This window comes from Nestor notabilis, unplaced genomic scaffold, assembly GCF_000696875.1.
Source record: "Nestor notabilis isolate BGI_N333 unplaced genomic scaffold, ASM69687v1 scaffold3782, whole genome shotgun sequence".
Classification (NCBI taxonomy): domain Eukaryota; kingdom Metazoa; phylum Chordata; class Aves; order Psittaciformes; family Psittacidae; genus Nestor; species Nestor notabilis.
In genome coordinates this window covers 10,071-31,315 of record NW_009918604.1, presented here as the reverse complement: position 1 = coordinate 31,315, position 21,245 = coordinate 10,071, and the positions used below count along the sequence as shown (strand labels likewise).

The 21,245-nt window shown below is 41.1% G+C and overlaps 1 protein-coding gene across 1 annotated transcript in view; it reads left to right on the top strand.

Annotated features, from left to right (window-relative positions):
• Nucleotides 1–21,245, top strand: part of TNIP3 (TNFAIP3 interacting protein 3) — a gene marked incomplete at both ends in the record, with an annotated part of 56,062 nt that overhangs the window by 24,874 nt on the left and 9,943 nt on the right. The window contains 4 exons of the mRNA XM_010009781.1: nt 1,483–1,503; nt 1,857–1,876; nt 2,452–2,470; nt 5,661–5,721. Of these exons, the coding sequence (XP_010008083.1) occupies nt 1,483–1,503; nt 1,857–1,876; nt 2,452–2,470; nt 5,661–5,721 (121 nt within the window). The remainder of the gene's footprint in view (nt 1–1,482; nt 1,504–1,856; nt 1,877–2,451; nt 2,471–5,660; nt 5,722–21,245) is intronic.

The window sequence follows — 21,245 nt, the reverse complement described above, 5'->3', positions numbered from 1 at the left end:
AGTAATGCAGTTAAGAAGATGAGAAATGATCAGAGATTACTTCCAAATTAAGTAGATGAAGGGAGTATTTATTGCAAAAACTCTTCAAACATATCTTAAAATAGGGGAGAACCAAAAATAAGTCCAGAGAACTGTTGATTGTTTCACTCACATTTGATATAAGAGCTGTAACATCAAACCAGCTTTTGAAATAAAAAGCTGCTGTAATTAATCCTGACCTCGGCAGAAGAATTACAGTGATGTTAATGTCTCTAACGGGAAACAAAAAAATTGTCTCCATCCAAATTAGCCGAGCAGCCACTGCAATATTTCTTTGTTGCAATACCCTTTTTATCTCTTCACAGTAGTGTCAGTATTCTGTTCACAGACATCCAGGCAGCCATAGTAAAATCATGGCATACAAAACTCTGGGCTTTCTTAATACCCCCTTTAAAACTGATGAAATTTTGAGGTTTCCTGTCTTGACAAAATTGTGCAATGTTTTAAAAGAATGTCCAATTACCAAAATGTTCTGTGATGATTTATTGTCCTCCCAACATTGTTGTGAAACAGAAACTTCAGTATTGGCTTATTCTCAGCCAACCCATACATCCAGGTTAGTAGGGTCTTGCAATAGTATCTGAGGCAAGGTGCTGTCAAGCACAACTTCCTCCCATTGGAGTGGAGAGCAGGTTGGGCATCCTGGCTGATACTGGGCACTGCTGCAGTACAGGCCCTGGGTTGTCAGTGCTTTTATGAGTGCTCGGAAGCATTTCATGCAAGTGTAAAAATAGCAATACCAGAGGGAATGTAATGATTTGCCATTCAGGGCATGCCAGGATATGGAAATATCCTTGGACAAATCTGTTAACATTGTATGCAATAATTTTAAGGTATATTTCCCAAACTGACCAGCCCACTCCTGGGTGGTTCATAGAATCACAGAATGGCTAGGGTTGGAAAGGACCTTAAGATCATCTAGTTCCAACCCCCCTGCCATGGGCAGGGACACCTCACACTATACCATGTCGCCCAAGGCTCTGTCCAGCCTGGCCTTGAACACTGCCAGGGATGGAGCATTTGCCAGTTCTTTAGGCAGCCTGTTCTTCCTTATGTCCAACCTGAACTTCCCCTGTTTAAGTTTAAACACATTACCCCTTGTCATGTTGCTACAGTCTCTGATGGAGAGTCCCTCTCTGACATCCTCGTAGGCCCCTTCAGATACTGGACGGCTGCTCTGAGGTCTCCACACAGCTTCTCTTCTACAGACCGAAAGGTCTCCACACAGCTTCTCTTCTCCAGGCTGAACAGCCCCTACTTTCTTACCCTGTCTTCATACGGGAGGTGCTCCAGCCCCTTATCATCCTTGTGGCCTCCTTTCGACTTGCTCCAAAGGCTTCATGTCCTTCTTAGGTTGTGGACACCAGAACTGCACACAGTGCTCCCAGTGGGATCTCACAAGAGCAGAGTAGAGGGGCAGGATCACTTCCTTCAACCTGCAAGTTGAAGGAAGGTAAAGAGAAGGTTTTGTAGGAGGGAGTACTCAAAGACACCTTTCTATATATTTTTGCATTGTCTAGAGACTGTCAGAGGTTAAATTTCTTGCACAACCCCAGTCAATCAATGGATTCACAGCAGCGACAATGAAGGGGAGGGGGTGTCTACAAGCAGGGCTGAAAGGCCTTTCTCACTCCTTCCCAGCCACTCTGGACGAAGGAAGATGCCAACAGAACTGCATGTGTATAGCATACCCAAAGTACTGTACTAGTGCTGTGTAATGTGTGCGTACAACATGACTGTCCCTGCATTGCATCAACAGTTTACACTAGAGATCATCTTGTTTGTCTCTTCCTGCCTTGGGATTTGATTAAACACAGCTTGTGAAGGATTTAAAGCATGTGAGGAACCATACAGAATATTTATTGGTTTGTTTTCTTAAGTCAAATTATTTAGTAGTGACTCACAGAATCATAGAATGTTAAATCATCTTTTACCCCTCCTTGCTCTGTCCTTAAGGCAGATTCCTGGTCACTGCTGGGACACAGAGAACCTAAGACAAGGCAGACAAACCTAAATCTCAAGGCCATCAACTTTGGTGCTTTACCACAATTATTTCTTTTTCTTGCTATGCAAGTGCCTGTGCGTGTAGTTCTGCTTCAAACTGTTGAAAGCTAATATATGTAACGAAAACACTTTTTGAATATAGAAAACACCCAGATATGTGCTTGCCATATCTTGAAACCAATATTTTCTCACATAAAAAGTGTTAAGGTGTGGCACAAGTCAGCTTTATTGATTGATTTTTTTACATCATGAAGTCTGAAGGGTCTAAACTAGCAGCATTGACACCCATGCCAAGAGAGGGAGGTTTTTTTCCCCCATTGCTTTTTACTGATTAATTTATTTGTGAATATTGTGTTGGTCATCATATCCTGCTGCTAATGCATTTCTTCTTGCTTGTCTTATTTTTTGACAGACAAAAGATCTCCCGGTACAGTTTGAGAGGCCCAGCTACCCACCTCCACTCTTCCTCTCACCATGTGCTAATTACAGAAGTTGTGGGCTAGTTCTTCACTATCAAGATGCTCAAGTCCATCCAGCATCTCACAGGGCACACGAGCAGCAACAGCATTCAGTAAGATTCCCACCATCTCCCATTTCACAAGGGCACTGGTTTGCTCACAGTGGGGGTGACCGTGGGAGAATAACCCGGTGCAATCACAGTGCCATCTTCACTAGTAACTAAATCTGTTATTTCCTAATTTGTTGTCACTTCTAGATCAAGATTTTATACTGGTTTATTAGCCATAGGTCTGGAACAGCCTTGGTGATCTCTGTACAGTCTCTCTTCCCTTAACATCTGTAAAGGAAGAAACGCTGTTTTTTTCTTGAGAGTTGTATTCTTTTCTTCCTTGCTATTCCAGTATCTTCAATACTGAATTTCACAGAGTAAAAATTCTCTGGAGCCTTCTGGGCCTTCGACATAGTGGTAATGACAAAAATGAGAATGTAGCAGTGGTCAGCATTATTCTGGTCCTTCCCTCTATTCAGTCTTAGAAAGCTTGTTGACTACACTGGAATGTTTCTTTCTCTGGCACTGTCTTTGGAAAAAGACTTCCCTTCTTCACTCACTGCTTCTGTATTCACAGGTAATCATCCTGCCATCAGGCAGTGCCACTGTAGCCACACTACATGAGCCCGTGTTCCCTGTAACAGGCTGGAGCTGGCAGGCAAGCTGCCATCAGGGTTCACAATGTTGCTATTAAACTGGAACGGGGAGATCTCAGATGCTGTTGCTCATACCCAGTAGTATCTTCCCTCTAATACGCTGCTGTGAAACAGGATTACGTGAGGAAGAAGCTTCTGCTGAGGGTGAAGCACTGTGGATGTGAATGCTTTAGGAATGCAATTTTCCCAAACAACTGCGTGTATTGAAAAGAACCCCCTCAAATTAAAGAAAAACCAAATCAGCAGAAGTGGAAGTTATATCTGAGTGTGGCTAATACAATGGGAAATTTTCCTGGTTTTCTTGCACACACCAGGGTCCTGTCTTCCTCAGCATGAAGAAGGTTTGCACTAGGACAGGTTATGTGAGGGGGAGTTACCTCTTTCAAGGAAAATCCTGCTTCAAAGGATGATACTTTTTAGGTGCTTTGGGTTATCTAAGTGGACTGTGCTTGTTCGAATGTAGTGAGGAGGCATTTAAACATGGTGAATGTCATTTTAAATACACAGTATCTGGTTCTGGCAATAAAGCTGTCGCATATGGAAAGATGCTCGTTATTTGAGAAATTATAGCTGAATTTTTGCAACACACACATAAGGCTTTCCGACTGGAGAAATCCAGTGGAAAACCTGTGGTCAGACAAGTCATATCTATGCTTCAGGAGTGAGCTTATCTCCCTGTTTATCAGAGTTGGAAGTATTGCAGAATGTTTTTCACTGCAATTTGGACACTGTCCCAGATTATTTTGGCTCTTCTCCCCGAACTTCCATCATCTGGGTTTCTAATTCTTCAAGGGATCACTGGGTTTACAACTTTGCCATTCCTGCCAGAGTGCTGGGGTCAGTTTAACTGGTTGCTTTGTAACTCCCAGTTTCATTCTGGGTTTTCTTTGAGGTTCTTTGTCTGTGTAAGTGCAGCATTGCTGCTCTGGGCTCTTGATACCTCCCTGAGCAATTTGTTAGCAATGAAGAAAGGTGTTAGAATTTAATGTGTGCTGAGTTAACGTATGTAATCCTGTGTGTTTAGTCTGTGCTTTTGCTTTTTCCTTCTTTTTATATCTCATACCTCTAAGTTATTTTTTATATTGTTAGTAGAAGCGTTTTGTTTAGTCTGACATGAAATACACCTCTTGTTTCTGAAACTCGTTCGGGTTTGCATAGCGTAAGTAGTTATGAAGGAGATGAGTAAATCAGAAAATGCAACAGAAACTCAAAATAGCAATGCAAACAAGTGTATTTTGAGCAATCAGTAGAAAAACTACCTGTGCTTAAAGAAAAGCAGTCTTGCTTTGTATGAAAGCCTAATTTGGTTGTCAACAAGCACAGAATTAGTTAATAATTCCTGTGGATGATATAGTTTAAGTGAAAATAGGATAGCTCCTTTTTTCCTGACAGAGGAAATGTATGAGAGCGATTACTGCTATGTAACTATGGGTGACAGCATACGGAAAAGTTAAACCTGTTTTCTGTATTTAGAGCTTCATCCTGCCATCTTAATTTAGGCAAAACTTACTTAGAAGTCTATGAAATTTCTTCCCTACAAGTTGAAATCTGTAAGAGTCTCCTTGGGATCACTCAGGATTTTATCAGGGTAATTTCTGCAAAACAGGGCTTATTTTCCCAGTTTAACTAATTTGAAGCAGTAATTATGTGGAATTTGACAAGCTTGCATGTACTACTTAAACCAGATAGACAGCTTAATACAGCTTCAACTGAAATGTCTAGTTCCAAAACCGTTTTCTCTAGTGGTAATTTGCTACTCATTTACCACAGTGTGTGGTATGAACTATAATGCAGTAATTCTTCTTTCCAGGATTTCCCTGGACAAAACTATGTTTGCCTGGATATAACCTTCCCAATGTTCCCTTCTATAAGACAGGGGTTTTTCCCACCCCATAGTATTTTCAAGAAGTTATTTGGTAACAGCCAGTGTTATAGTAAGGCTAATGCTAACCTGTGGGGAGGGGACACGGGAAGAGAACTTTGTTAGTTGTGTTATTCCTGTCACGCTGAAACATGTTACAGGTGTTGCACATACTCAGACTAGAACAGCTTCACCTGTCAGATCGATAGGTACCAGGTTTCTCCAGGAGTTCTTTAGTACAGAGAATGTGATGCCTGCTAGTATCTTCTGGTGCACTTTATTCCTTAGCCCTTTTAAAATCCGATTTGGTTCTGTTCATGTTTCTTTGTTTTGTGGGATCTAGAAAGGTTTACACCAATATTTCAAATGAGTGCAGCATATGAGCCACATGTCATAAAAAAGCAAGCAAGCTGAAAGACTCGGAGCAGTGGAAATATAAAGCTAAATGTAAGATTTTTTTTGTAAACCACTTTTGTATGACTAACAAAAAAAACTTCACGGCACAATTATATTTTTATCATGTCACTATTATTTTGTTTGAAGTGTCTATGAAGTCCATATTGCTGTAATAATGTTTTATTGTTCTGTGCAGCCAGACTATCAGTGGTATGTTCCTGACCAATTTCCGCCAGATGTGCAGCACAAGGCAAATGGTAAGACAACAGCTGTACAGAACATATTTTAAAAGTACATTTTAAAATGGGGGTCTTTGAGGTATGTAGAGTAAATTTTCCTATTAATCTGTTGAGTGTATATGTGACAGCTTTGCATTAGAGAGCTGAGGTTGGTGTATGTGGAACACAGGTGAGGTTTCTAATGTAATACCATCTACATAATGGCTTTCAGCTTTGTTGCAATTCATCAAATGTCTCTATTACACATTATAGGATCACACATTTGCCTCATTAAACACCCAGTAACAGTCCTAAAGAAAAGATATCCTCAGAATTGTCCTTAGAGCTTCTGTTGCTCCAGCTAAGACTAAATTTAATCATGTGCTGAAACTGGGGGCCATGATGGGGCAGATTTTAGAAGACCTCAGTAATAAAGTTCAGGCTTTAGGATGTCGTTTCACCTTAAAGGCAAAATGCTCATTGTTATTCTTGATCTGATCTGATAGGTCAAGGTGCCGGGTCTGAAAATTAAAAGCATGTAAATGGACAAAGTTAATTAGCTGTCAAGAGGTGCTGGTGTGAACTATCTTTTGGAAACCAGGAATATTTAGTATTTGTATATGGACTTAAAATCGTGTCAAGTTCCTGGGTGTTTCAAAGTACTTGTTTTAGACTACTCCAAAGATGGATGCCAGAGAGTACAAGGAAGAAGGGACACTGTTCTGGCTGGGAATCTGCCCCTTCAGAATCTCTCCTTCAGAAACTGCCTTAAACCACCCCTTTTCTCTCAAAAGTGATTGAGAATTGTGGCACCTAAAGTTTTGTGGTTAGCTCTGTTCTCACGTCTTGTGGCCCTTTTGTAGAGATACCATCTCAGATGATCATCCTGTGCTGCAGAAGGACCAGCCAAGTTTGCTGGCGTGCACTGCAGGAGCACGTGCTTCATGTGTCTGCCACTTTGTGGTGTGAGCGGGTACCATGTGGGACGGCAGGGACTCATCACCAAAAGCTTTTCTGTAACATCTAGAAGAACATGATGGCTACAGAAGAACTATTCCTTTATTTACTGTTGTCCACATTTGCACAGAAGAGAGGGTAGGGTGGAAACATAACTTGCTGAAATGGAGGATGAGCTTCCCATAATTACATAGTGACTGTTTGAGGGTTCTGATGTGGTCATAGGGAAAGTAGTGCTGTGACTGTGAGAGAGGAAAGGATATTAATTTCATAGTTCCTCCCACTTAAAGTGATTTACTGCACCAGAGAATACAGGGAGGATGTTTATAACACTGACTGAAACAAGTCCGGCCACCAACTGCAGCTGTGGTCCAGGGCAGTACACTTAAGGGATCTGAAGAGAGTTCTTTTACCCTGCTTGATTATATGACTTCTGCCTCCCTGAAAAAACCTTTTTTTTTCTTTCCAGTTGTGCTCTGTCTTTCTATTGCTGTGCCTTGTCTAGAACACCCAAATACCTTCTCTCAATGGGACAGTGGGTAGGACACTTGCAGGCTTTCCTTACCTTTTCCCTTCAGTCCCCATAAAGAGGAATTCTCAATAAGCCCCATCATGGCGCTGTGTAGGTTGTCTGCTTTAACATCTACAGGGCTCTTTGCTGGTAAAACAAGTATTATTTTATTAGCCATTGGTCACAGAGAACTCCAACTTCTACCATCAACTAAAAGGCACTAGCCTGGATTTGTATGTTTTATATAGTCACATATATTAAATCTGCATTGAAGTATTGTAGAAAGGTTTCAAAGGTAGAAACTCCAGAATATACGATGGAAGTATTCTTGATGTTCCAATTTCTTTGTTCTGTTTTGTACAAGTGCTAATTACATTGGTGGGTTTAAATGAGCTACTATGTGCAGCGGCGTACGAGAGTCTCATTTCTCATCTTTCATTTCCTCTTTAGGTGATAAACTGGCCAATAAATCTTATCACTTCTGAGATAGGGCTTCATTAGAGAAAAACAAAACAGCAGTGCAGCAACTTTTAAGCATGAGGCAGTTTCCTGTAGGAATGCTGTTTCAGTAGATTGATGTTCCTAGGGAAAACCCTTAAGTTTTCCTTAACACATTTTCCTTTGACACTGGTTATTTTTTCTTGAGGAATAATTACCAAATACAGGTGGTAACTGTGAAATGAATCAGGAGACTGATATTTTTTACAATATACCATCAAAAAGAGCCTGTTTTAAAGATATCTGAAATCTATGAGAGCCTGTACATCAACTCTAACTAGTTTGCTATAATGTCATCGGAACTGCAAAGGTATATTGACTCCAAGGAGGAATTACTAATTTTTTTTCTGTAGTTTTGTATAGATATATCTAGATTGTGTTTTCTTCTCTCTCTCGCCTCCTTTGTGAGGAAGTTATTTGCACTCAGGTACTTTGGCATTTGATTTAGGTTCTCCAGGTCCTTCTGTAACCAGGTCCTTCTGTAATCTCATGCTTTCTGCTGCTTGCATAACTGTATCTGTATGGTGTCTTCTGAGTGACACCACTTTTCTCAGCTGCTCCCTTGATCGAAGAAGGCTGTCTTAAAGAACTGCTGTCTCTGTGAAGCCTGGTTTGTCCTTCTATTTTCTGTAAGAGATTGTATTTTGGATGGGGGAGAAAAAATTTCTGTCCTTGCTAATGTGTTTAGTGAGTTGATGTGTTCCCCTCCCTTGTACATTCACAGTGCAGCAGAAACTAGAGGCATGCCCAAAGTTTATGGTGGCTTTCATGCCAGGCAGCATGCAGTTGCCTGCCATCTGTATGTCTGCATGGCCACAGGAAGGTAAGGGTTTAACCGAGTTCCTGTCCTGCTCTTTCATGCTGCAATCTCATCAAGAGTTCAGTTTTCCACACCACCACTGGTTGCTGAACTGGATCCAAAAATATTGGGCAGGCAGTTCGCAAATAGGAGGGTGTGGGCCATGTTCAGGTTTATTGGTCTGACTTTACTAGCATTTTCTTCCCATTTGTTTCCAGAAAGTTTCATGTTGCACCTCTTGTTAAACTGCTTAAAAACTCAGATAACTCATACCAGAATTCAACTTGTCTGTGAACAGAAGTATTTCTTCATATTTTCCCAAACATGAAACCCCCCAGCTGAAAGCAGCAGGGCGAAGAGATGGATAGGAACATTTTGTGTCCAACCATGCTCCATAGGTGGGCTGCAATGGAGATCAGGCTGCCAGGGAAAGACCACTCAGGTAGTCTTCACAGGGCAAGTGCCTGCCTGCAAAGCAGGACTAGAGAAAATCAGGAGGCTTCCAAAATAGAAAAGGTGTTTCCTTGTAGGTCACAATAGACAGAGAAGGGCAATATGGAAAGGTAAGCTCTAGGAGACAGGTAGAGATTAAGGAAGAAGATGATGAGGTGAGATGCTATATTACTGTTGCGACAAGATATTTCTAAGAGAATAACTCTTCCTGCCCGCCTCTAGGCTGGTCCCTCCGCAGGTACTTCGCTGTGCAAAACGCCTAGTCCTAAACTCTGCTTAAATTCCTCCAGTTTAGCCTTGCTTGACCAGCAACACTACCTTCTGAGGGACATTAGCTCCGAAGTCTCTCCATGCTCTGTCACTCAACATTGCTGGAGCGGGTTTCTGATCCTTTTGTTCTCGGTTGTGGGTGTTTGGGGATTTTGTTGTTTGTTTTGGTTTGTATTTTTTCTGTTTCTTGTTTTCTTTTTAAGAAGCAAGGCAGATAGATTTCCGGCAAATGTACTTAATGTCACTTTATCTGGCAAGCAGTCCTGACTTCCTTCCTTATCCAACTGTGCAAAATTGAAAAGACAGTTGAAAAAAAGATCCATTTTGGAGATTTTCCCTGAACCCAGATTTTTAATGAAAAATTCTCTGCAAAAGAGGTTTATTGCTCAAAGCTTACTCAGAGCAAGAAGCCTTTTGCATGCCACAACTGCTGGCATGTGTTGCCTTTTTCACTTCCAAAATGAATCTTAGTGTATTTGTTTTCTTGGCAGAGAGATTCTCAGTATATGTATTTAAGAACCCCAGTTACCCCTTCAGAACATCAGAACTACCAGATTTTCGTGACCTAAACTGTGTGTTTTTATTTTGGATCCACTTATGCCAGGCTGGCATACGCTTAAAAGGCATATGTTTAAGAGGCACAAGGAGAAGCTGAAACACAGCCCTTCCCTTACCTCTCAGTTCAAGGGGTAGCCCTGGAGAGTTGTGGGAGAGGCAAGAGCAGCTGGTCACCACCTTTCTTGGCATGCCTAGGGAAAACAGAAATCAGCCTGCAAAGCCCTAAGGATGCCCAGATGAGCACATGAAGCAGCATGATGTGTCCACTTGCTTTCATTATAATAGCATCTCTTGTTCCCTTCCACACTCTGCCGCTTTCCAGATTTTTGCCCTCAAGGTACCTACTTTGCTGCTAATGTTGTTAAAATTACAGCTAATTGGAAGAAGAGGAGGGAGAAGTGCAGGGTTTTCCACTGAAAATAATGACATCTGTAGGGAGCACAGGGGGGGAGATGAAAAACTGAAAAATGGATTTGTGGAGGTCTTCAATGCAAACCAGGCAGAAAAAAAAAAGTCAATTAACTGACATCTTAATTTTCCTGGAAAAACTCCCAGGCCCTAAACATTTTTGATATTAGCCTGTCCTCAGTGCATACATTACATTAGAAATTATCAGTGCTCCCAACTAGTCAAGCCAGACTTAATAAGCAGCTTGACATCCCCACCGGGAATGAAAATGTGATTATTTTCAGGGTTTTTACTGATACAACTTGATTTCTGCTACTGCAATGTAACAAAAGGGCCATTAGCACACCTTTAATTTCTGACTCCAGAAATGAGAAGTTGCCTTTTTTACAAAGGTATTGCTTTTAAAAGTCAGCCTGAGCTAAAGACCACAGAATGTGTTGTCATTTTTCAGAGTACCAGGCAGAAAAGTCTCATGTGAAGAGGAACATTAACCATAATTTAAACAGATGCATGATTTGATAATTTTATTTCTATGAAACAACATATCAGGTTTTATCATTCAGTACCTGTTAGTTTTTAAATGGCTTCATGCACACTGGCTTTTTTTCCTTTGAGAATGAAACATAGGAAGAATCAAGGCATTTAAGAGAACTTGCTTGAAAGGGGATGTCCAGGGTGGTCTTCTGGTGGTAGGGGATGTAATGGCTGTTTTCATTAAATCATTCTCTTTCCTGGTGACTTGAGGAAACATCCATCTGCTATCTGGCAATATCCTTAGTTCCTCCTTGATCATCTAAGGAAATGATGTAAAAATTCATGCCATGACATTTCCACCTTCCTTTGCATGTTTTTTGTGTTTTGAGTGTAAAAGTACCCTGTGCTGGGCTCTGAAGCCTGCTTGTGGTGCAAGATAGGCAGGTTTTCTGAATAGTTAGTGCTGTCCTAGGCGAGAGGAACTCTTTGGTTTTGGGAGCTGCGTGTTCTATGACGTTAGAGCCTTTCTTCTTCGGCAGATGGTGCCTGCAACGCTGCAGTATTTGCAAGTTTGCACCAGCTAGGCAAGAACTTTAGGAGCCAAAAGCATCTTGGCATAAACAGGGCAACCTTGGTGTGTCCCAGTGGGACTCGGGAGGAATAAAAATAGTTGAACGAAACCCCCACTGTATAGCTGCCTGAGGTGCTTGAATATCCAAGGCTTCTCTTTTCCAAATCATATTGTTATATGAATACCAACATTTGCTGTGAAGCTTGGAAGCAGATTTCTTGTTAGGGAGGTTTTGTTCCACCATCTCTGTTGTTACAGGGGCAGTTAGCATGCAGCAGAATGAGCACACAAATATCTGTATTTATCTACTTTGCGCAAAACCCCAATCTCCTAATTGTTGCTCTTCTTGGCTTTTTGAACAAATAACACCAACGCTGTTAATACCAGCAAGGAAAAAGCGTCATCAAAATCAATGATTCACAATACAAATGTGGACCTGTTGGATCAAGTTTTCTTCAACTTACATTTGGATATCATCAGCACTGTGGGTTTGGAAGTAAATGATGGGGTTACTGTGTAGCAGCTGCAGAGCAATTCTCCTTGGCGAATTCAAAACCCTGATGGAAATGTTTCAGTCTTGTAAGTGAAATACTTTCTCTTGTGAGGGAAATACTGTGTGCACTTGTGTGTGTGCTACTAGGGATGTGTTATAGAATTTTTAGAATCTTTCAAAACTTCGGGAAGGAAGTATGTGTTACGCTAGCAATAGTACATTTCCTTTCTTCTAGCTCAAGTTACTGCCAAACACATCTTTGAACCACAGCTACTTAGCCACAGATACTACTACCTAATTGTTCCCTCTGTTGTACTTACCTGCTCTCTTGTGCACACCTAGTGCTAATGTATGCCTATAAGCACTGCTGAAGGTCAGCTACTTTTTTTAGAGGTGTAGAAAGATTTTACATGGGGTCTTCAGGTTATTAGACCCTACTGTTTTATCTGTATCAACGGTCAGGACTAGATGAAAGTTCGTTAACAGACACTATGTGATATCCCTGCTCTTGCTTCTTCACACTTACTGCCATTTGATTAATTACACACTTGTAATGATGTACAGTATTGGCTCCAGGAGAGGGGGGGGAGTGTATGTATTACAAAATAGAGGGAAATTAATCATAAGCAAGTTGTGTTTCTCCATGTCAAAATAATTTGTATTGATTTACTTTTGCAGATTCATCCTTGGAGAAGGGAGGCCATCACTGACAGCCTATGACCTGGAGAAGTGTACACCGAAGGCTGCGAGCTAGTCTTGCAACTTAATTATTCTGTTTTGTTCTGGGGTTTTTTGCCCCTAGCTCCTTATCTCTTCAGTGCAAGTTATTTATGCCTGGTAAAATCCCTGCAAGGGCAATAGGAAAGCAGATCATAAAGGCTAGTGATCCTCGGGATCCAGTTAAACTCTGCTGGGAAGCGTTATTGCCCTTTGTTCTGAAGATGCTGTTTGTGCTGTCTATGAGAATCTGTTAAAAACCCTTATGAGAAAAGATGCAGCTATTGCTGGGGATTCAGAGACTGTCACATCTGGTTTGAATACAAGAGTTTATAAGCCAAATAGTGTTGTGATACTTTTTTGTTTGTGAATTAGTCTTCTTTTATTTGATTCCAGGGAATGATTTGTTGACATACCATCTTGAATTCTGTGCTCTTTTTCTTAGTTGTTAGGTAAAAAAGGAAAGCTCCTTCACTGTTTTAACATGTTTGTGTGATTGTCAAGATGGCAGCACTGATGGCAGGCCAGGTGGAAGGTGCCTGCTCCCCTTTTTGAGTCACGGCCAGCTCTCCTTTTGTTTTGGCTCCACAATGACATGAAAAATGTGATCAGTTTTTTTTTTGTATGTACTTATTTGTATCAGAAGAATTTTAGTAGAAATATTTAATGGGTTTAACTTCTCAGTGAAAATGGCTTTATATTTCTAAATGATTCTTGTAATGAATCTGAACATCGCAGTGTAATCTCTAACCTGAGAATAAAACCTGGCTTTTTAAAATTGAATTGTATTCAGGCAATGAAACTTTTCCAGAAAATTGTGGTGAGTGGGTGCTTAGCAAACATTACTTTATAATGTACTTGCAAGATTGTCTCCTCTCTTCAGGCTTTTACGAGGGCAGTTGTTGTGAGACAGGTACCTGAACCTTCTGGAATCCCACTTGAAAGAAGAAACTGAGATTTTTGCACCATAGGACTGCATGAGGTGTGCTGTGTACTTTCCTTATTGCTTACAAATAGTTAATATGAATTGAAGTTCCCACACAAACAGCTATTGGAGCTGTGCAAAGATGGAGTCATTAGTTACGAGACTGTCTGCATGTGTCATTTTTGCTTTTAGAACAGGTATGGCCATTCCCATCAATATACAAAGGCCTACAGATGAAAATAATAACCTTACAGGATTAAATATGTTCAGCATTTGATTTTGGACATGATGGGGAACAGTCCATGGGAAAGGATTTTCCTGTTATTTTTTACAGCAATGCTGCTTTTGCCTACACGATCAAAGGAACGACACTCCTCACTCACAATACGGACTGAGGAAGAACACAGGCAAAGTAGAGAGTTTCCTTTTCCATGAACTATTGAAAATTAGAGTCTGACTGCAACATTAGCTGCAGAATAAACTCCTAAGTCTCTGTTAGAGAGAGAGGAGTTTTTATCTCTGCATGAATTCAGAGCTGGTTTGCAGACGCTATAGCAGCAGATAGTTTAACCAGCAGACAATATAACCACGCTACTCCTGATTAGTGATTTGGCTAATAAGGGTGAGATCATGGAAAATGCTAATGTGGTGCCTTCGGAAAATCCAATTATAATGTAACCTAATTCAATGCCAGCTCTCAGCAGGTGACCAGTGCTGTGGGCAGAGCACCCTGCGCTCAAAGATGTCATGAATCCTCAAAACAGACGAGCTTCTGTGTGGTTGGTGTGGGAGGCAACAAATCCCCGTCTCATTCATCTCGACTGTTTTCCCCAACTAGCCGCAAAGGTTGGCGCCTTCCATTTGTGTTGCTTAACTCATTATCTGTCAGCTTGTGCAAGCATTATCTGGCCTAAGCGGGTGATTTAACACGAGTCTTTCACAGTAAGAAAATAGAGTTTGCAGGTTTATCTTTTTTTCTCTCTGTTTAGTCACAGGCTTTTAATGTTTAGCTGGCTTAGGCACAGGACCGTAAACTTTGACACACACAAATCCTAATCATGCCAAGTGTGGGGTATTCCTTGTATTATATGATAGAGAAATTTTATCTTCCAAAATGCATATAAAATGCCTGTACAGCTGATTTCCTTCTTGATTTTCTTGTAATGATGTATGTTTCCCAAATGCAGGTGCTGTCATCTATTTGAATTAACATTGTCAGACTCAAACACCCCCAGAGGATATGCCCTCTGCAGTGACCCAGACAAGTTTGAGGGAGTGAGTTATTTTAGTTAAAATTAAGCAGAGTGCTCATAACAGGCATTTTTCCTTCCTTGAGCTTTGCCGAAACTGGTTATTTGCACTCCCAGTTCTTCCTCTGACCTTTTAAAGAAGCCTTCTGGCATTTCCCAGTCTTTGCTGCATATTTTATTTTCCAAACAGATTCTTTCTTTGTAGCTTTTCTGATATTTTTGTGGATCACTGGTGAGCAGGCCAATTTCACAGTAAGGGCTGGTATGTTTGCGAAAGGCCTTCTCTTTCTTTCCTTTCTTTTCTTGTAGGAACTGCTCAGGGTTTGGAATATTAGAATTCATGTGCACGTTACAAGAAGAGCAATTAATATCGAGAGAGTAACTTTCTTTTCACACCAGACCAGGCATTTATTTGAATACCCAAACCTGTAACAGCAGTAATGAGCTGCACCCGTGTTTTGTGCCCCACTATTTCCTCCCTCACACTGGCTTGGGGAAACAAGGCAGGCATAAAGCAATTCTCTGTCAAAACTTTTCAGCAGTTTAAGGGGATGTTTTCACTTGTCTAGCAGAAAGACCTGTGTGTCCTCTGTGCTGGCCAGTCTACCCACAAGGTGCGATGTAGAAGGAGTTCTTGACTTGTACCCCTATTGTAAGGACTTGACTGTCATACTAAAAATGCTTACAAGGTGACAAACTTTTAGGTATGTGATAAGGAACTGGCCCATAATGAAGGTGATTATTCAGTGTGTCAAAATGATGGGGGTCCAGGCATGGCTTGCAATCAGCCCTTGGAAAGCCTTATTTATTATTTCTGGTAGGAGCACATGTGTTGACACAAGTTTGTACAGATTCTGAATGGGAAGTTATGAAATCGGATAAACACAGAAAATTTTATTAAGTAACAGATTCTAGAGAACATTTTATGTATTTTTGGCATGGGTTTCTGTAGACTTTTCTTCTGAACTGAACTTTTTCCATTTGGTTGCAGTGTTGCACTCTATACATGCTGTGGAGAAATCTTCATTTCCGTGAATGAGAGCAAGTCTTCATCAAGGTAAATTATCTGCTTACAATATTATTTGACGTTATTTTCAACACACCATGCTGGGTTCACTAAATGATATTTTGATTACCATAACAGTAATTATCCAACATTAAAATAGGAGCACTCTTGAATTCGTGGAGTCATTAACACAAACAAGGCACTCAAAAGCTTGGGTTCTTTGGGGAATTTTTGTCCCATTCTATCTTCCTTTCCTCCTCCCCCTCCCCCCTTTTCTTTTTGTGGAGCTAGCAGATGTGACATCAACACCTTTATGATTTGAAGCTTTTGGTTTGATTCACCGCTGCTTTACTTCCCAGGTATTTTGAGCTTTGTGCCTTGTCAAAAATGTATCTTGTTTTAAAACTGTCTTCCTTTGAAGGCATGAAGTGCTATTGTTGAGTTATGCCAATTCTTATTCCATTCTGTTTCTATAGGTATTTCTTTAGACTCTTACACTTGGATAATGTGTGTCATGATATGAAAATTTCATTGGTGAAGGGTTGTCTGCCTTTATAAATCACTAAATAGTTTTTCCTTAGTCTCAGGCTGTCATTTGTTTTAGGAAGGAGAAATAGTTACTTTGAAATTGCTGGTAAAATTTGTGAGCTGTTGAAGTTGTATCCAGAAACTCTGGATACAGGAGGAAGTGGATTCATGATAATGCCATAGGCAAAGCACATGAGGTGCCTCAAATACACACCTACACTATCCTATGATAGAAGGCTAGATATCACAGCTGAGGAAGATCTGATAGATTACAAGCAAAATCCTGGATCGTATTACTTTCCTCCTTGGAGCCTTTCACTAGTTTTTTATGTTTTACTGCATCAACATTAGATTTCTTGTCCAAATAATAAACCTTCATCTCTCATTTGTTTCCCACGTAACATTTCACTCTCTCAGACTCTCCCAGTTTCTTATCTTTCCTCTTGCCTTCCGGAGCATGCCTTTTGTGTCCTATGTAAGATGATGTTGCTATTGCAGAGTCTTCAGCTTCTGCCTGTCAGAAGCACTTCTGTTTTCCTTCAAATCTCGCCCATAACCCCACTTTCCAGCCTCTTCTGGTTGATTTCTAAACCTTCTTACCTTGCAATGTCCTTTCAAATTCTGGCATACAGTTCTTGTTTGTCTTTAAATAGTATCTAGGAGAAGGTCAGGGCTTTTTTTTCTAGACCCACTAGCAAGGAATGCCATTTTCAGTCCCTTAAGAGGGATTAATGTGTTACCCACTGCAATGCAGGGTGTTATGCTGTTGTATATAGTCTCATGGTTCATAGTAAGAACACATCATCGACGAAAATATTTTCTTCTGAGATGAAATGAATTACATAAATAGTAGAACTAGAAATTCTTGGTGAATGCTGTGGATGGAAAAGAATGCTGTGTACCCTTTGGCTCTTGTTCCACACACCCAAAGACTTTCACTTCGTTCGCTCCATGTCATAGTCCCAACCTCCTACCAGTCACTGCTCTATCAGTATTTCATTTTCCATGACAACATGTTTTGGGGTAATTAGGATTATGAGATGCTCAAATTTCTGGTCTTCACCCCCCTATCCCTTTCTGTAGTCTAGAGCAGAATGAGAAAAAGCTGGTGGTGTATGACAATACGTTTTGGCCAGGCAAGTTCAGTTGCTCCAGCTCCCTCTATTCTTCCCTCTATATTAGACTGGGAATGCAGCCTTGCCCTAACGAGCTGAACAATCTGCTTTGCCCATACCCCTCAGTGCTGAGTTTAGAGAGTATTTCTAATCAGGTTGAAGTTCTCTGTCTCGTTAGGAAAAAAAAAACCTCAAGTATTGAAAATGGTATCTGTATTTTAACTTTGCTGTGAGAATGACTGAAGTATTTCTCTGATTTTTGCAGATGCAAGTTTAAAGGTCTGCAAGTCACCACAGGGTGGACAGCATTATTTTGATTAATAAAACTTTCCCACCAGGAGCCACGATGCTGGCTAATGCTGTGTTTTCACTTACGGCAGCCAACAGCATTGTTTCCACCTGCCCTATAAATGGGGAACACCCAGGTGCTTCCTGTTCAAAGGCTGCTTGTGCGAGAGCCAAAGGTCCACACTGGCCACTGACCATGAATGGGCTGATGGTGGTCAGAGCAGGGCTTGAGGGCAAGCAGACAGGGTACGTGATGTGGCACGGTTCCTGATACAATCTGGTGGTTGCTATAGGAGTTAAGATCTTGCAAGACTGACACTGCAGATTGCAACTTTGTTGGTCTAATAGAGGTATCAGACCTAGGGGGAGTCTGCGGCTCTTCCCACAGCCAAGGGAAAGGATTGGGAGAAGGGAAGTCCCATGGAGTGAGATCAGGATGTGTGCTGCTAATGTTTGCATTGCATGACCTGACTAGAGAGTGCTTAGAGCTCTGACGAAGGGTAAAGATCCTTTGTTGGCATTTTCATCATCAGGTTGGTTTCTCCCAGTTACTTGGTTTAGTTGAGAAGAGGGAGGGAGATGTTTCTATTTTCTTGGAGGAAGTTTTTGTTTTGTGCCTTCCTGTGTTCAGGCATCCTGTATCTTAGCTCTTAGTTGTGTAAATGCCAAGTTAATCCGTTTAAGGCAATGGCATTACCCTGTAGAGCTGACGCATGTGTGGGTCCTTTGCAAATTATTCGCAAAACCATCTATCTCTGACTAAACATAGCAGTCACTTAAAAGTGTTTCTTCAGTCTAGGCACCAGCCAGATTATTTCCCTATACTAAAACTTGGGAAAAAGCTGCATGTTTTTAAAAGTTGAAATAAGAGCTGGTCTTCTTGTAATTCTTTTTTCCTCTTTCTCCGCAATGCCAAATTTGCAGCCTGTCCTTTGTAGTCATAACCCTGCATGGAATCTGTAGAAATAAAGTGTCAGAAGAAACAATCCTTGTTGTGTAACAATGATACCAGAAAACCATGGTCATCAACACCAAAGAGCAGGATATTTCAAATAAAATTCTTTCTGCATAAATGACCTGTTCAGACACCAAAACAGCTTTTGGGGGCAGTTAATCTCCCCATATTTTCAGCTTTCTTTCAGGAAGGAACATTATGGCTGTACAGAAGAAAACCCAACCACTTACAAGCTGGGTAGAACAGTGCTCTTTTACATTGGCAGTAGTAAGGGAGGGATTACTTTATTCTCTGTTATAATTCCCCTGTGTTAGTAAGAGTTAGTAAGGGTGGGGATACTAAATGAGGAACTTGGAGTCTTCAGTGATGTACGTGCTCTAGAAGGGAAGGGAACTCACTAAAATCAGGTTTGAGGCATGAATATTGCATTATGGTTAACTAAAAGCAGGCTTGAGTCTGGCTCAGTAATGCCAGTAAAATTGGTTGCTCACAGGGATTTTTCCTAATCCTTAATAGCGACAATTAAAATTCAAAGCATGTGTGTGATGTTGTTATCTCACTGTTCATGACTTCTGAAGAGATATCTGACTTCCCTGAGGATTTGGGAGTGTTTGGGTCAGAGCACTGTAGCTGCTTTTCTATTTCTGCCTGGTAAATTAGTAGCTCAGGACTTTGAAACACAGCTAAGAAAAAGCTGCAAAACCAGAAAACCTGACCACCAAATCAAACCCACTGCATTAAAGGCTGACCTCTGTGAACCACAATTCTGCATTACAAGATACCTGGTGGGCAACTGGGGTAGGAAAAAAAAAAACCCAAACAAAAAAACAGGGAAAAAAGGGCAATTAATGTGAATGTGCTGTTAATTTAATAGTATTCCCATGGGGAGCCTTAGACAGTGCTACTATTCACAAGCTTACCATAACTTCCTACTGTTCCACAGATGCGTGTGACAGGCTCAGCTTTTCATGCACGTTCTTCTGAAGTCTTTTCCTTTGGAGTCACAGCAAACCACCCATTTGTGTTTTTTGAGTCAATCAAGGTTTGTGGAAAGTAACATTCCTTTTAGAGGAGAAGTTAGAAAAGTGGTGCCAAGAAACTTATAACTGAATTCCTATTAATAGAAGTTTTCACTCGGATGAATGCAAACATTCAAGCTATAGCATGTTGTGAGGCTCTCTGTATCTGAAAGCACAGATAAGAGATGTGGGAAAGGCAAACAAACAAAAATCTGTGCGTAGTAGCAGGGAGGGGGAGGATATTAATAAGGAAGGAACATCCCTTACGGGTTTCGTGTTTGTTCTGAGTCATTGAGCCTGTTATGCCAAATTTTGTTTAGTTTCTGTGTATAAACATCACTACTGTTTGTGAGCAGTGTTTATTTTTATTTTAGAACAGCTTTATCTTATGAAAACTGTAAACCTTTCTTCTTCTGAGAAGCAAATGATACAAACATTACACCTCGATTTATGTATGCTTGTAGAGCATAACACTGCCATGTTTCATGACTACTAAGCAGATGCCATACATCTTGGTCAATTGTTGTCAGAAATACTACATTTCAGTTGCAGGAGTCTAAAACTCCATTAAATTCTTCAGGCTACTTTAAACTTCTACAGATTAGTCCCTGAAATTCTGCAGCCTTTCTGCTCATGCAGTTCCCAGAAACCCTGTGGGGCTCGGCAGAGCCACGCTGATTCTGCTCGGGTTCTTCCAGGTGGTCTAAGGACCGTACGTGCAGGTGGTGACGTTCATGCACATGTGAACATATCCCAGTGCCTGCTCCTATGTGTACTTGTGTATTTATATTGTACACATAGAAAATAAGTGTTCAGTTAGGAAGGTTTGAGTGTAAAAGAGCTACGTATATAAATGTATGTGCTCTTTCGTCCAGGCAAGATCTTGCAGGATTTCTAACACTTCTAAATCTGGCCACATAACAAGAATCAGTATGCCATGTCCCACGGGGAGAGGATTGTAAAGGGAAACGAAGATTTCTTTCTAACCTGGAGTTCAAGCTTCCCCAGCTCTAATTTTTTAAGTCTTCCCAGGCTGAGAAGCTTTGCCTGTGTTAATGACACGTTGTATTCAGGGCCAGCAGTCTTCTTCCTGCCACCATCCTTGTTTTCTTAGTGCCGGCTTTCTGTTTATACGCTGGTGAGGGAAAACTGCATTTCCATTGATTTTTATTTACTCTTTTCTAAGAGTACTTTGAGTTTACTAGAACAGCTTAATTGGGCTCCAAAGCAGTCTATCCCTCTCACAAAAGCGCACTGTTGTTCCACTTCTGTTTTAACTTTGAGGATGAGAGGATTCCAGAGCTAAACCACCATCTCCTCTCTGCCCTCAGGATGCAGAAAGGCTGTGGTGCACCTCTGCGGAGTGGAACAACGATGGGCGATGGACACCACCTTTCCTCTCTTCAGCCTTCTTTGTCCTGCAGCGCGTGGTGTTTCATCAGGAGGAAGGAGGTCAGTGCCTCTCCAGGAGAGCTGCACAGCCAGAGGAAGGCTGGATTTATCTGAAATAATGTAATTTTAGACAAGCTTGAAAAAAACCCCACTCCTGGCAATTTAAGCACCTTTCCTTTGTAGTGAGAAAGTACAGTATAAAAACTGACTTCTTCAAAGGCTTTCCAAGCCATTCCCTCACCTCACAGAGCTGCTTTCCGTCGTGCGAGGCACAACCTCTTCATTACAGGGAGTGAATTATTTTTAGGAGTTCCCAAACACAGGGGTGACCCTGCCTTACCCTTGCACAGAGGGGAAAGGACCCAGGTGGAACAGG